The sequence below is a fragment of the Megascapheus bottae genome, chromosome 6, assembly GCF_031878675.1.
Source record: "Megascapheus bottae isolate mThoBot1 chromosome 6, mThoBot2.hap1, whole genome shotgun sequence".
Taxonomy (NCBI): Eukaryota; Metazoa; Chordata; class Mammalia; order Rodentia; family Geomyidae; genus Megascapheus; species Megascapheus bottae.
This window is the reverse complement of record NC_143514.1, coordinates 17,878,659-17,893,364: the sequence shown is the minus strand read 5'-3', so window position 1 is coordinate 17,893,364 and position 14,706 is coordinate 17,878,659. Positions and strand designations below refer to the sequence as shown.

At 43.5% G+C, this 14,706-nt stretch overlaps 1 protein-coding gene across 2 annotated transcripts in view; it reads left to right on the top strand.

Annotated features, from left to right (window-relative positions):
• Positions 1-475: 475 nt before the first annotated feature.
• The window catches only part of Vav3 (vav guanine nucleotide exchange factor 3), a 337,639-nt gene continuing 323,408 nt past the window's right edge, over positions 476-14,706 (top strand). For both annotated transcript variants that reach the window (XM_090334297.1, XM_090334298.1), the window contains exon 1: positions 476-710. In XM_090334297.1, the coding sequence (XP_090190423.1) occupies positions 507-710 (204 nt within the window). In that variant the 5' untranslated portion in view covers positions 476-506. The remainder of the gene's footprint in view (positions 711-14,706) is intronic.

The window sequence follows — 14,706 nt, the reverse complement described above, 5'->3', positions numbered from 1 at the left end:
CACGGTCGCATTGGACAGCCTTTTCACGATGCACTGCCGCGGGGGGCCCCGAGTGAGCGGGACGGAGCCCGTGGCCCGACAGCATTCTGGCCACACGCTTCTTCCCCAGGAAGAACCCCTGAGTCTGAGGGCTCTGGAGTGGGCGGGGGCCGCGGGGTCCCCTCGGTCGCTCTCCCCGCCCCCACTTCTGCTCCGCCCCCTCCCCCCGGCCGGCCCGGCCCCGCCCTCGGCCGCCGACCCCCCGGCCCGGCCGGCTGGCGCGCTCCCACCCGCGCCTCCGGGGACTCGCGGCGCGGGGAGCGGCGGGCGCGCTGGGCATGCTCAGTCGCGGGGCGCCGGGCTCGCCGCCAGTCGGAACCTGAGCGCGGCCGCCGCCGCCAACCCGGCCCGGGCGCACGCTCCACGGAGGCGGACCGGAGCCCCGGAGCCGCAGCCCAACCCCGCTAGGCGTCACCCACTCCCTAGAACCCGCGGCGGGACGGGAGCGGATCCCGGAGCCGTCGGGCATGGAGCCGTGGAAGCAGTGCGCGCAGTGGCTCATCCACTGCAAGGTGCTGCCCGCCAACCACCGGGTGACCTGGGACTCGGCGCAGGTGTTCGACCTGGCGCAGACGCTCCGCGATGGGGTCTTGCTCTGCCAGCTGCTCAACAACCTCCGGGCGCAGTCCATCAACCTGAAGGAGATCAACCTGAGGCCGCAGATGTCCCAGGTAAAGCGGCCTCCCCGCCCGCCCGCGGCGCCCGTGACTCGTCCCGCGCATTTCTTTGTGTGAATGCCGGCGTGGGGGGGGGGGACCCTGCCAGGCCCGGCCGCCTGCGGCCCGGGGACCCCTCGGCCTCTCCTCCCCGAGCGCCCCTGGCTCTAGCTGTGCAACCTCGCGTCCCCAAGGTGGTGTCAGGATCTCCTAGGTGCCCCCTGTGACTTGGGAAGAGAGAAGTTGTCTTAGAGTGCCCTTCACCAACTTGTGTGTGTGTGTCAGGGAATTGGGTCCAGCTCTTCTCTGAGATTGGATGCGGGCTGGGGTGGGGTGGGGGGCGTTCTGTCTTTAGTCTGCCCTTCGCGTGTGTTGTGGAAAGAGGAACCGGGGACATCAGCAGAGGACTTTAGGAAGAGGAGGGCGTTTGGTCCGTTATCTGCATAGGAATGACACTGACCAGAGGAAGGAAAGGGGATGGGACACGGGGTGTTCCCTCCGCGTCCTTGTCCTCGTTTGTTCCTCCCCCCCATCCCTCCCCTCTTCTCCCACCCTAGGTTGGCTGAAAGCTGGGTGGATGTTGGATTTACAGCTCTTAAAACAGTGTGAGAAGCAGCTAGCCCGGCCTCTCTCTTCAGGGACAGGAAATGAGAAGTTTCACTAGAGATTCCGCTTTTTTTTTTCTTTGCTGTTGCTTGTTGTTTTGTTTGTGTTCATTTGGTGCTGGGCACTGCTGATGAGCATTATTCCCAGTTCAGCCTCCTGTGAGAGTTTCATAGCAAATGAAGCCCTGCAAAGCTTTTGGGCTCCTTATGGTCAGCGCAGGAGTCACAGGGGCAAGCCCACGAGTGGTTTCTTGGTCTTACCGGAAAGCGGAAAGCTGCTGCTCAGAAGGATGTTAAACACAAGTCTCACAACCTTTGCTTGCTCTTTCACTTGTAAAAACAACATACACACACACACACACACACACACACACACGCTTCCAGCTTAAAGGGAGGGTAAAGAGTTCCATTCAGGTCCCATTGTAGCACTAGTCTTGTTTGCACACAACTTCACCTACTTGGCAACCAGTGCTAGTGCCTTTTTAAGAAGGAACTGACTTAATTACGTATTTAAAAATTACGTATTTAAAGGTAGAGCCCAACACTCATTTCTGGTTCCCAAGATGTCAGTATTTCCATAAAGTCTCTCTGCACTTCAGGTTTTTGCCTTCAACCTGTTGGAAGGCAGTCCATAGGAAAGGACAGGCATGTAAGTGGTAAATGCCATGGGTAAATGATTTTACACTCTCCCACGGATGGCATGATGATTGCTAGGTATGTGGTCCTCACTGGGGTCCCAACTATAGATCTCCTACAGCAGACACGCAGCAGGCATTTCCATAAGATGGGAGCTGCTGTCTCTATAAAGTTCTGCAGGAGACCTGCAGGCTTCTGGTCATCCCTGGTCCTAGGGGCCCCAGTTTTCCACCAGCAGGGAGGACAGTGCAGTGGCACACACCTCCTGAAACTTTGATTTCCTGTAGCCTTCAGTGATTGTTCATTGGGTTGTTCTTCATAATCACATTTTCTGGACAGTTAAGCATCTCTCTCCTCTTTGACCTTCAAACCTGTGTGTGAAGGTTAACAGTGGAAGGAAATCTTTTCAAATGCTCCTTTTTTTTCCTCCTCTCAGAATGTTATTAGATGTAATTTAATCTTTCCACTGACTAGGGAACATTATTATAAGCATCACTAATGAAAATTGAGCACGTAAAATTCTCTAAGAGCTCTATTCCCTACTGAGGGTACCACAGTGAGCATCCAAGGATATTTGCCCTACAGGAATTATTATACCGCAATCAGATAAACCACCAGGTTGTAATGAGGTAAGTAGGACAGCTAAATGATCTTTCGTAAGATTGTTGTCCATTTGAGTTCTTTATCTTCCCAATCCTGAGATTTCTAGTTCCAAATCCAATGCATTTTCCCTTGTAATACAACATGAGTGAGTGAGTGCTTCTCTCAAATGGGAATGTTGGAAAACTTACCTGACTATGGCAATGGCTGGTTTTCTTTCCTTCTTGATTCTTGGCCACATTGTAGAGAGGTAATATTGCTGAGTAGCTGAGAGCGAAGGAAGACAAAATTCATATTATATAACTTGTCATTAAATTCTCAAATGAGACTTGAATGCTTTTATGAAATGAAATTGACATTTTTGACAGGTGATAGTGCTCAACAATACTATCTTGAATAAATGATTACTAGTAAATGTTACTTAGTGTTTTCTCCCCCCCCCCCCGCTAGTGTCATAGTAAAAATAACATTACAATTACCTAAATGTTTACAAATTTCATTCTGCTGATGTATAAATATTTCTACCACCTATCTTTTGGAGGGAAGGTTCTAGCTTTTCTTCTATATGAGGTTCCTATCCTAGTAGGATCCTAATATATAGGGAATAACCTGTTAACCCAATGACCTTTTATTCTCTTTGCTGAGACTCATCTTTTCTCCAAACATTCACATTCATGCCTTCCACTCTCCTTCATGCCCCTGCCTACCTGTCATTTGCTCAGAGAGGCTTTCTTGACTACCTTCCACAATTATCGTCTGTCAAATTATATCATATTTCTATTGTGTATGTGTATGTGTGTGCTGGTTGTAGAGCTTAACTTTGGAGCTAAGATGCTATCCTTGATTTTTTTTTTCTCAAGGCTTGCACTTGCTGTATCATGTAAGCCACTTCTGGCTTTTTTTGGTAATTAATTGGAAATAAGAGTTTCATGGACCATCCTTCTGGGCTTGCTTTGAACCATTATCCCCACATCTCAGCTTCCTGAGTAACTATGCAGCCTCAGTGCCATGCATCCTAATGGAGTTTACTCTTCTGACGTTAGAAGTGCAATTATTAGGACTTGTGGCTTTTGTTATGTCCAATAGTCATTTTTCCACCTGATTCTGTTGAAGACACTAATTTGAAGTAGACCATTTCCTTATGGCACATGATCTTCTAAGGTAGGAAAGAGTAAGACGCTCTTCCCTTCGAAAGTTTTTCTGTTTTCATTCTGAAAAATGGTCCAAGCAGACGCAAAGGCAACTTTATTGATATTTTCTTTGCTGCCTGTTTGTAGTTTTCCCAAAGAGGCTGTAAAATGACGAGTCTCTTAAAATAAGGGCGTTTATTCCAGTGAATGGGCTGCTATTTATTTTTGTAAGCCTTATTTGCATTGAATTATAAATAACCCTGCAAATAATAATTGCCCAATTATAGGCTAGAATCTTAAGAGTATTCCTAAACTAATCGAGTCTTGCTCAGTTGAGAAGCATAATGAGATTCCAATTCCCTTACCTCTTCCTGGCCGTGGACATCACCTTCTTTCTGGTTTTGCTTTCTTAGCAGCATAATGGTCATCTTCAATTAAAAAAAAAAGTATGTCTAAAATCCTGGTTTGGGTTTTGCTTTTATTTATAGTAGGTTAAAGAGGTAAATATCACATTTAGTTAAACATTTAACATGTTCCTTTTGTTAAAAAGAATAAAGTTAAATATAATGGAAAAATCCAAGGAACTTAATATCTATTTATATTAGATCTATTTTTTCATCCAAAATAATAATCTGACCAGCAAATAAAGCACATTAATGACTGGAGAAGAGAGCTTCATTTAATAATAATCGTGCCCTGGTAATTGGATTCATGTTGCTTCTCATGATTCTGCCTTTATCAGTGCCTATTATAACCATCCCTAAGTCTGTCATTGATGAAATGATTTGGATCTTATTTTCAAATTAAAGTCTTTGCTTTGTATTATGTTTTAGAGTGGTGGGAATACATTTAATGAGATTTCTGACCACTGTGTAAGTATATTTAATGTTAAAAATGAAGTAGTCAGTCATGAAAGGTATCTTTTGTTATTTTACTGTGGTTTGAACTCAGTGTTGTACTTAGGAGGCAGGCTGTCTATTACTTGAGCCTGCCCGTCACTCAGCCTAAAGGTTATTTTTTTATTAACAAGAAATAATTTTGCTCCTACAAGGTGTTAGGAATTACTTAGAGCACTGCCTCTGAGCAAAAAACAAAACAGTCTTTGCTGGAAATGGATATTTACGTGCCAGTGGAGTGGATGGACCCTATATAAATAAACAATTTATGCGATAGAATATACACTGAGAACATTTGAATCTGGGTAAAGAATAGAGAAAATGTGGCTTGAGAGAAGGTAGTTTGTGCAATTTATGGAGAATAGCCAGGAAAGGCAGGAATGTGCATATTTGGAATAAAGAATAGTCCCAGGAGAGAGAACACAGATAGATAGGAATGCCATGAAGTAGTTAAACTGGCAGGCACACTAGAGGAACAGGAAGAGGGGCAGAGGGGATGGGGAGGGAGAGCCAGGATAGGAAAGATTGGTAGGGATGAGGCTGGAGAGAGAGGAAAAAAATGAAGCCCAAAGTTCAGAACTTGTGAACCCTCACAATTATTTTGGCATTTCCTCTGAGTGAAAGAAAAGACCAGCTGAGGGGCTGAGCAAAGTCATGAGTGACTTGACTTACTTTTTTTTTTTGCCAGTCCTGGGCTTGAGCTCAGAGCCTAAGCACTGTCCTTGGACTTTTTCTCAAGGCTAGAACTCTACCACTTGAGCCACAGCACCACTTCCGGCTTTTTTCCTATGTATGTGGTACTGAGGAATTGAACCTGGGTCTTTATGCATACTAGGTAAGCACTCTACCACTAGGCCAAACTCCTGGCCCCTTGACTTACTTTTTCACCAGGGTCCCAGTCCTGAGTAGACCCTGGAGCAACAGTGATGGAGGTAGGCCAGGATAGTGCTGCCATTTGGGCAGGAAGCTTGGCAAGTATGACAAGGACAGGGTGAAATAGAGCTGTACTTCTTTGTTGAAGGGAGAGGAGAGCCAGCAGGGGTATTGACAACTCAGATAAAGGGGTTAGTCAGAAGAGAGGAAGTAATGATTCCAGGCTAGAGATGGTGAAATGATAGAACTGCCATTTGCTATGAATAAGATGACTAGAGGAAATAAGTTTTGGGTGTGTCTTTGAGGAGACAAGAAAGGAAATCTGAAAATGTTTGAAATGTCCAGTAGATGCTCAACAGGCAGTTGGAGAAGCCAGAGATATAGATGTCTTGATCATTGAGGAAGAGATGGCAGTTGAGATCATGAGACTAGATGATGCAGTTTAGGGCTTGGTGTTCTGTGAGTGAACTGCATGCTGCTTACCATTGAGGTTAGAGAGTTGGAAAGTTGAGAGGGAGTGGGTTATAGGATACCCAGTAAAGAAAGAAGAGAAGAAACAGTGATCTTACATGTCAACTGCTAATTGATCAAGTAAGAGAAGGATGAAGGAGATAAAATTGATTTAAACAACACAAAGTGTTGCTACTCAGAAAGTTGGGATCTGAGAATGATAGTTCAATTCAGCAGGGTTAGAGAGTCTGTGAGACCCTTACCTCTAATTAACTAGCTAAAAAACTGACAGGGATGTGGCTCACGCGGTAGGGTTCCATCCTTGAGTGAAAAAGGTAAAGGATAACACTCAGGCCATGAGATCAAGCCCCAGTGTGTACACACACACACACACACACACGCACACACGCACGCACGCACGTTTCTTGATGATCTTCATGAAAACAAATTTGAAGATATGATTGGCAAAATCCTAATGGAGTAGAAGAGAGAGAGTGGGTTAAAATTAAAATGTTAGCTGCAGGCATGGAGGTTAAAGGGAACAGAAAAAATGAGTCATGGCTAGTAGCAGAAAAAGAGATCAAGAGGGTTCATTTTTTTGTCACATAGAATTTTCATTTTCTCCTGGCCCTCATTTCATGTCTATGAAAAAGATTTCTTGTAGATTTAGACAAAATTTTATAGAGAGCTCTTGTGTATATGCACAAACATACATTTATGACATAAGTAACATAGCTTTATTTAACTATTTTACTATTGTTCCTAAGCTTTCCTTCCAGCTTGCTAAATAAAGAGAACTTTATTTCTGCCGTACATAACCCTATCCTAAAAACCGTGATTACATTGGTTTCGGCATTCTAGTATGTATTACATGTCTGTACTCCCTGTCCCCAAATAAGGTGATGATATGTACAGGTTATTGTGTTATATAGGAAGGAAGGTAAATACACACACACACACACACACACACACACACACACACACACACACACTCACACACTCACCAAAACTCACACCCTATCATTGGCCAAACAAGAATGGATGTCCTGGTTGCATTTTTACTCAACCTACAATAATGTGCTTATTTAGTTTTTTTTTCCTAGAAGTCAGTTACCTCTTTGCTGTTTGTTAGATTGTTTTTATTGTATTATCTGCCAGCATAACGTTAAACTCAACACCATTTGGTCTTTTGTGTTTAAAGTAGCTATGGCATCCTGTACATTTGTGTAGGAATTGGAAGAATTGTTAGCTTAGCCTGGCTTCCACAGGAACTGAAGTATTGCTACATTTTGCTCACGTATAAACTATTAGCTACCAGAACCCTTGGGAGAAAAATGAGAAAATGAAAAAAAAATGATGAGGAAAATTATATTTGTCCTGCAAATTGTATGTTTCCTAATTTTCTGATTCCCCATCTCCCTGCTCCCCCCCAAAACAAAACCAAACCCCTCCACTGTGGTACTTGGCATTTCTGGTCATTCCCTTTCTCTTGGAATTTTCCTTTCACTCTCTCCATTACATTCGTCTGGCTCTTCTCTCATTCCTTCTTAGTTTCCTCTTCATTTAAACATTCCTAAAACATGTTTGAACCTCTTTTTTGGTCAGTCGTGGGACTTAAACTCTGGGCCTGGGTGTTGTCCCTGAGCTCTTCAGCTCAAGGCTGCTGCCCTGCCCCTGGAGCCACAATGCTACTTCCAGTTTTCTGGTGACTAGTTGGAGATAAGAGTCTCACAGACTTTTTAGTGCCCAGGCTGGGTTTGAGCTGTGATTCTCAGATCTCAGCCTCTTGAGTAACTAAGATTACAGGTATGAGCCAGCATGCCTGGCTGAGCCTTTTACTTGCCTATTTTTCTTTTTTCTTTTTTTTTGTCCTGGGGAGGGCCTACTTCATATGATGTCCCTGAGCCTCTTTGTGCTCAAGACTAGCACTCTAACACTTGAGCCACAGTGTCACTTCTGGCTTTTTCTGAGTAGTTTATTGGAGATAAAAGTCTCATGGACTTTTCTGTCCAGCCTGTCTTTGAACCTCAATCTTCAGATCTCAGCCTCCTGAGTACTTAGGATTGCAGGCATAAACCACCAGCACCTGGCTCTCTTTAGTTGTTTTTTTTTATGTCATATTTTAGTCCCTGTATTGTCTCATGACATCCCTGGTGTTTATCTACCATGACAGACCCCAGATCCACACTGCCTGCCTCGGTCTGCCTGTTGTACAGTCCCACCTCCTTTGTGACTATCACTTTGGGGGTGAAGTTCAGTTATGGCATAGGTTCCTTCACAGCAGAGTTGAGGATACTGAATAGGAATAAAACTAGGAATGAGTTCAGTCAAGAGAGGGGTTGACCGGAGCAAGGCGGTGGTAATAGAGGGATAATTAAAAGTTGCAAGTGGAAGGTTTGGGGGACTTTTACTGAAGAGAGAGTGGGCTAGATCTAGGCTGAATCCCAGGGTTCTGGTGATTGAGGGTGGGGCAGATACCAGAGAGGAATGGAAGCTCTTGAGGTGGCAATATTGAGCTCCTTTCATGTTTCTACCAAATACTGGAGTCTTCATTTCTAGCATTCCCACTCCCTTACAACCCCTTGCTTTCAGATTCATTCTGCTAATACCTAAAAATCCTCCAGTCTTTTGAACTCATTGCTCCTATCACCTCTCAGTTGCTTTCATGGCCTCATTTCCTTCCTACACAGCTTTAACACTACAGCATGACAGTTACTTCCTTAGCTTCTCTTATTTATCTTACTCATTTGGGTAAACAAAACCCTAGTTAAATCCAACTTGTGACTTTTTTTCCTGCCTTCAGCTGAGATGCAGAAGCTGATGGAGGAAAGGTGTACCAAGTTGACATCTCCCACTTAAGGGCGCCTTGGGGAGCCCAGGTGGCAGGTCATGTTTATCTATACCACATGTTCTCAAAGTGTGGTCTAGGACTGCTGGCAGTCTGCCCTGCTTTTAGGGGTTCCATAGGGCTAAACCACTTTGTATATAACATGAAATGATTATTTCTCTTTTCTTCTAAGCTCTTAGTGGAGTTTTCCAAGGCCTTCTTAATTTTACTGGTGTGATTGTTGGATGCTTACTTTTTTTTCAGTTTAGAGTTCTAATAAGCATTGATAGTTGAGCTTCACAAACCAAAACTGCTGAGGACTCTCAGTGGTCATATTTTGGACCCCTACAAAATGTGAAAACCCTTCTAGATCAATTTACTTCTGGTCCTTCCACATGACTCTCTTCTCCTTTGCTCCAATTCTGTCACTTCCTTTTCCTTATTGTTATAATAAAGGTGATGTACAGTTATGCAAGTCAGGTAATGTGTATATTTCTTTTTCGACAATGTTATCCCTTCCTTGTTCTCTCCCAGTTTTTCTCTACTGTCCTCTTCACTCACAAGTTGCAAAGTTCATTTTCACCAATGTCTAGTCATTATTATTATTTGCCAGTCCTGGGAATTAAATTCAGGGTCTGGGCACTGACCTTGAGCTTTCTCAAGGCTCTTGAACCACAGCACCACTTCTGACTATTTCTGTGTATGTGGTACCAAGGAATCAAACCCAGGGCTTTGGATATGCTAGGCAAAGACTCTATCACTAGACCACACTTTCAGCCTCTAGTCTTTAAAAAAAAATCTTCATCTTAATTAAAGGAAATAGACAAAATCATAGAAGAGCTTTCTCCAGCTTCTACCACCTCCTACTTCTGTATTGACAGAAGATCTTTTGTTCCTCTGGTAGGAGTTGAATTTATAGTGTTTCTGGCAGAGTCCAGTTACTGCTTCAATTTCCTTCCATGCTCACCTGCATTGTCGGTTATCTTGTAGGTTTTTCCCATTTGCAGGCACATATGCTATTCTTTCCTTGGTTTGATTTAGGATAGAGGCACAAATGAACCTTGGGGATGATGAAGAGTGACTAGGGTTCGGCCTGAGCTATTAGGACAGGTCAACTTCCTTCTGTTTGGTGCCTCCAGATGGAGCACAGATACATCTACAGTAGTCTTTAGAAATCGTATAACACACTAGTGATATGGCTCTGTTCCATCTCTGTCTCTACATTTTTTGGGGGGGGATGGGTTGGGGAGAAGGGGAAAGGGTTTCTCAAATGAGCAATGCTGTAAGTATCTCCCTACTCTTGTATATTCCTTTTTCTCTTCTTCAGGTACCTTCTGTCATTTGTCTTCGAGGAGATTCAGCTCAAGTCACCTTGGTTTTCCCTGACTCCCCTCCCAGGTGTGGCTGATTAAGAGCAGCCTTGTGCAATGCTCGCTGTGTATAGGTGGGGTGCAGCATTCCCTGGACTGTTTTGCAATTTCTTTTTTATCTCCCATCCAGGTTGTGACTTGCTTGAGGCTGCCCTAGGCTGATTCACTGATACCCATATGTAGAGATTGACACAAGGGGTCATAGATACATAGGTAGACATAAATTCACTGGTGGATTGAAGATGATGACTCTTTGTTTACTATCTTTCCACTGGTACGTGTATAAATTTGAAAAATAAATTGGCATACTCAGTACTGTCTGTGTCATTAAAACCTAAAAATACCTATCCATTAAATGCCGTTACTAATAATAGCAGATAACAATACTCTACCATTTACCAATGAAGTGATTTTCAAAGACTGGCTTACCCTGTCCTTCAATTTGTTCAAAGCAATCCTAATCAGAGGTCCTAATTCCTAGGGTTGTTTATGAGATTTAAATGAATTTATTAACTCTGTAGATCCCATTTTTTCTTTCTACAACCATTACCACTGTTTTTGTAGAAACATTTGCTGTACAAGGCAGTCACGTATACTTGCAGTACAGTATCTCATTTAATGGTTACAATAACATGAGCCAGGTTCTGGTATTTATCCCCACTGGTATCTATCTCTCAGACTAAGAAGGATTTAATAACTTGCACTAACAAGTTTATCTCATTGAAGCCAAGATTAGAGTTTGAACATTTAAAATTAGCCCAGTTTTTCTCCACCAGGCTGGTGGTACATTTGAGCAGGAACAGAAATGAGACTCCACTCTCCTCTCCCCCTCCTTCCCCCTCCCTCCCTCCCTCCCTTCCCACCTCCTTTCCTCCCTCCCTAGCACTCCACCACTTTACCACTTGTGCTCTCTGCTTTCTATGTGTAATCACTTTTTGTTCTTGTGGCTATTAATAACACACTACAGGTTGTCACTTTATAGTAAAATGGGGTTAGACTCTTGTCAGGTACATAATGGAAAAAAGAAAAACAATTAGATAGGAAAACAAAGTGAAGGAGGGAAACAGGGAAATGAAGCTAGCAGGACCTTTTGGTCTTTCAGTGCTGTCCTTTCAGACAGCTGGCCTCGAGCATGTGCTTTCCTTGTCTGTGATTAGTAGAGCCTCCACTGCTTTGAGTGTCAGGAACTCTGCTGTTATAGATGGCATATTTAGGAATAGTTCTCTTTTCCTTCTCTCTTTATTATAGCTATGCTGGGAAAATGACAGATTTTCATCTTAGAGATCATGTTAGATGCCATTTTAGGTATCTGTTTTACATTCTTGCCCATGCTAGGCTTTGAACCCAGTATCTTGTGCTTATTTGGAAGGTATTATACCTCTGAGCCTTATCTTTGACCCTCACCCTCCTTTTTCCTCTCTATTTTGCACTGATTATTTTGAGATAGTATCTCATTTTTTGCCTGGACCTGCACTTTGGATCACTGTCCTCCTATTTTATGCTTCCTGCTGTGGCTGGGATGACAGACAGATGCTCCTGGGCCCCTGTTTCTATTGTGATGGAGTATCACAGACTCTATTTCCAAACCTGGTTTGGAACCATAATCTTCCTATCTAAGACTCTGGAGTCTGTGAATTGACAGGCAGCTGCCACCACATCCTTCTGTTGGTTGAAAAATGGTTTGTCGAACTTGTGGGTCTGGCTGGCATCAAACTGGGATTTTTTTTTCCATTCTCAACCTCCCAAGTAATTAGTCTTACAGGCGTGAGCCACAACACCTGGCTCATGTGGAATATTATAAAGTGTGTCCTTCACCCCAGCAGCAGAGGCTCTGGATGGTATTAAGGGTGAATTTTAAGTTTACATTCTGCCATTCTCCAGTCTCAGGTATTTTTTGAGCAGAACCATACATAGAAAAAATTTTGAATTGTACAGAAAATTATTTTAGAAGTTTATTTTGTGGTACTATCTGAAAGTGATTTCAAAGTGATATGCTGCAAGATGTGCAGTTAACCTTTGAGTTGCTTATGTAATGGTAAGCCAGCGGCATATGCTGCTCACATGGGAATTCTCAAAAGGGTCAATTAATAGAGAATATTTAATGACACACTTGATACTCACCTTCCATGATTTTCAAAGTGCTTGACTTTAAATAGATCTGTGACAGCTGGTCTAAATAAACAAGCATTGTGTCTCTTTATGGCTTTGCTTGGGCTCATGGGTGCCGCATGGTTAAATGTAAAGGTCAGGAATCAAGAGACCTGAGTTCTGGTCCCATCTATGCCTCTGACAGGCTGTGGGGCTGGAGCAAGTGTCTGCTTCTCTTTGGCTCTGCCCTCTATACTTAAAGCAGTAGGCAGCAAATGTGTAATAAAGTCTGGCGTAGGAGATATCATGGTTTCATGAAGATCTGGCACTTAACAATGCAATGATCATGAGCCAGTTTTCTTGTTCCATCATATTTTCCTCACTTGATGCATAAGAAACAGTAAAACCTGGCTTTTGCAAAATTGTGGGAGAAAGTAACCGTAGACTTAATGGCCAGTGCACAGTAAGTAGTAGTCTGTAAGACTGTTATTTCCTTCCATCTCCTTTTTCCCCTCCTCTTCAGTCAGTTGGACAGGAGGAGGATGATCTTATCACAGCTTTTACAGAGGAGGAAACGGAGTTGTACACTGGCTAAAGGGCTTTTCTCAAGGTCACATAGACAGGAAGTGGTAAAGACAGGTCTGGAGTCCAACTGTCCTAATTCCAAATTCAGCAAAATTTCCCATTAGTGCTGCCAAAGCCAGTGGCTATCTGGTGGTTTTTGTGAGGCAATGACTGGGAAAGGGTTTGCAAAAAGAAGATGTGTGCGTTAATGCAACATGATTGGCGTGATTTTTCCACTGAAAATTAGATTTCAAATAGAAGGCTCTAAGATGTTTTCAGTGTGTGTGTGTGTGTGTGTGTGTGTGTGTGTGTGTGTGTGTGTGAGAGAGAGAGAGAGAGAGAGAGAGAGAGAGAGAGAGAGAGAGAGAGAGAGAGAGAGAGAGAGAGAAACTGAGAAACTGAGAAACTGAGAAAGTGAGAGTGAGTACTAGGATTTGGATTTATGGCCTGGGTTTTGTACCTTAATTATTTTGCTTCAAACCTTTTTTTCCCCCTTGAGCCACAGCTCCAGAGCTGGCTTTTCAGTAGTTAATTGGAGATAAGAGTATTATATACTCTTCTGCATGGGCGAGCTTCAAACCTTGATCTTCATCTACAGCCTCCTGAAGAGCCAGGATTATAGGTATGACCCAACAGTGCCTGGCTATTTTCAGTTGTTTTATTTTCAGTTTATGAATTATTTGCTTTCTGTTTTGTTCAGTTTTCAAGGAAATTGGTGTTTGAAAGTGTGTGTGTGTGTGTGAGAGAGAGAGAGAGAGAGAGAGAGGGAGAGGGAGAGGGAGAGGGAGAGGGAGGAAGAGGAGGAGGAGGGAGGGAGGGAGGGAGGGAGAGAGAGAGAGAAAGAGAGAGAGAGAGAGAGAGAGAGAGAGAGAGAGAGAGAGAGAGAGAGAGAGAGAGAGAGAGAGAGAGGGAGAGGGAGGGAGGACGAGGACTAAACCATTAGAGTTTGTAGCAGAGGATGAAGCCTAAAGAAAAATACAACTTAGTTGCTGATCCTGTTTCACTTGGAGTCTGAAAAACTTCCAGTTGACTGCATTCCTGTAGAGCTGTTTAAGCTACAGTGATAGAGACACATGTGATATGTAGGCAGTGCTTGTGTTGAGGTAAACGTATGACATTAATGTCACAAAGTGGACTTCCCATGTGGATGCCTGAAAGGTATGTGCACAAAGGGCTCAGGATAGTTCCATCTGCAGACATTCGTCTAGTTCCTTCTGTGTGCGGGGTACAGATAAACCACATGTTTCTGCTTTGGGGAAACTTGGAGAAACTAGATTTGACCTGAAATGAAAGCTTTTAAAAGAGTGCAGAAAGGAAGTAAATCACTGGATGTAACCAGGCTGGTGCAAAAGTACATCCAGCTGGCTAATAGGCGTGAAACCATGAAGACCATGGCATGCATGGCTACTAGAGAGGAACCTTTGAGAACTGGAGAGAGTGCACGAGATGCAGAATGTTCTAGACTTAGTGATGTGCCCAAACACAATGGTTATTCTGAGCCATGATGAGATATGGTTAGTAATATCAGTGCTGGAATTTGCTTGGCAGTGACAACCTGAAAGTCCATCTCTTTGGTGTATAGACTGGAACATCAGGTGCTGGTTTGTTATCTGTGTGTGTCAGTCCTGGGGCTTACACAGAGGGCTCTGTCTCTCAGCAATTTTTGCCCAAGGTTGGCACTCTTATGATTCTACCTCTACTTCCAGGCTTTTTGGTATTTAACTGGTGCTAAGAGTCTCAAGGTATTTCTTGCTTGGGCTGTCTTTGAACTATAGTCCTCAGATCCTATCCTGGTGAGTAGTTAGTATTACAGATGTGAGTCACTGAAACTCGTTCTGGTTTTTACATTTGAATAAATGTAAAAATGGGAAAAGACCATCAAAATAGCTTCTTAAGTAAGGTACTAAAAGTAGACTAATTTACTGCCTTCTCTCTGTCTCTGTCTCTCTCTCTTTCTCTCTGTCTCTCTCTA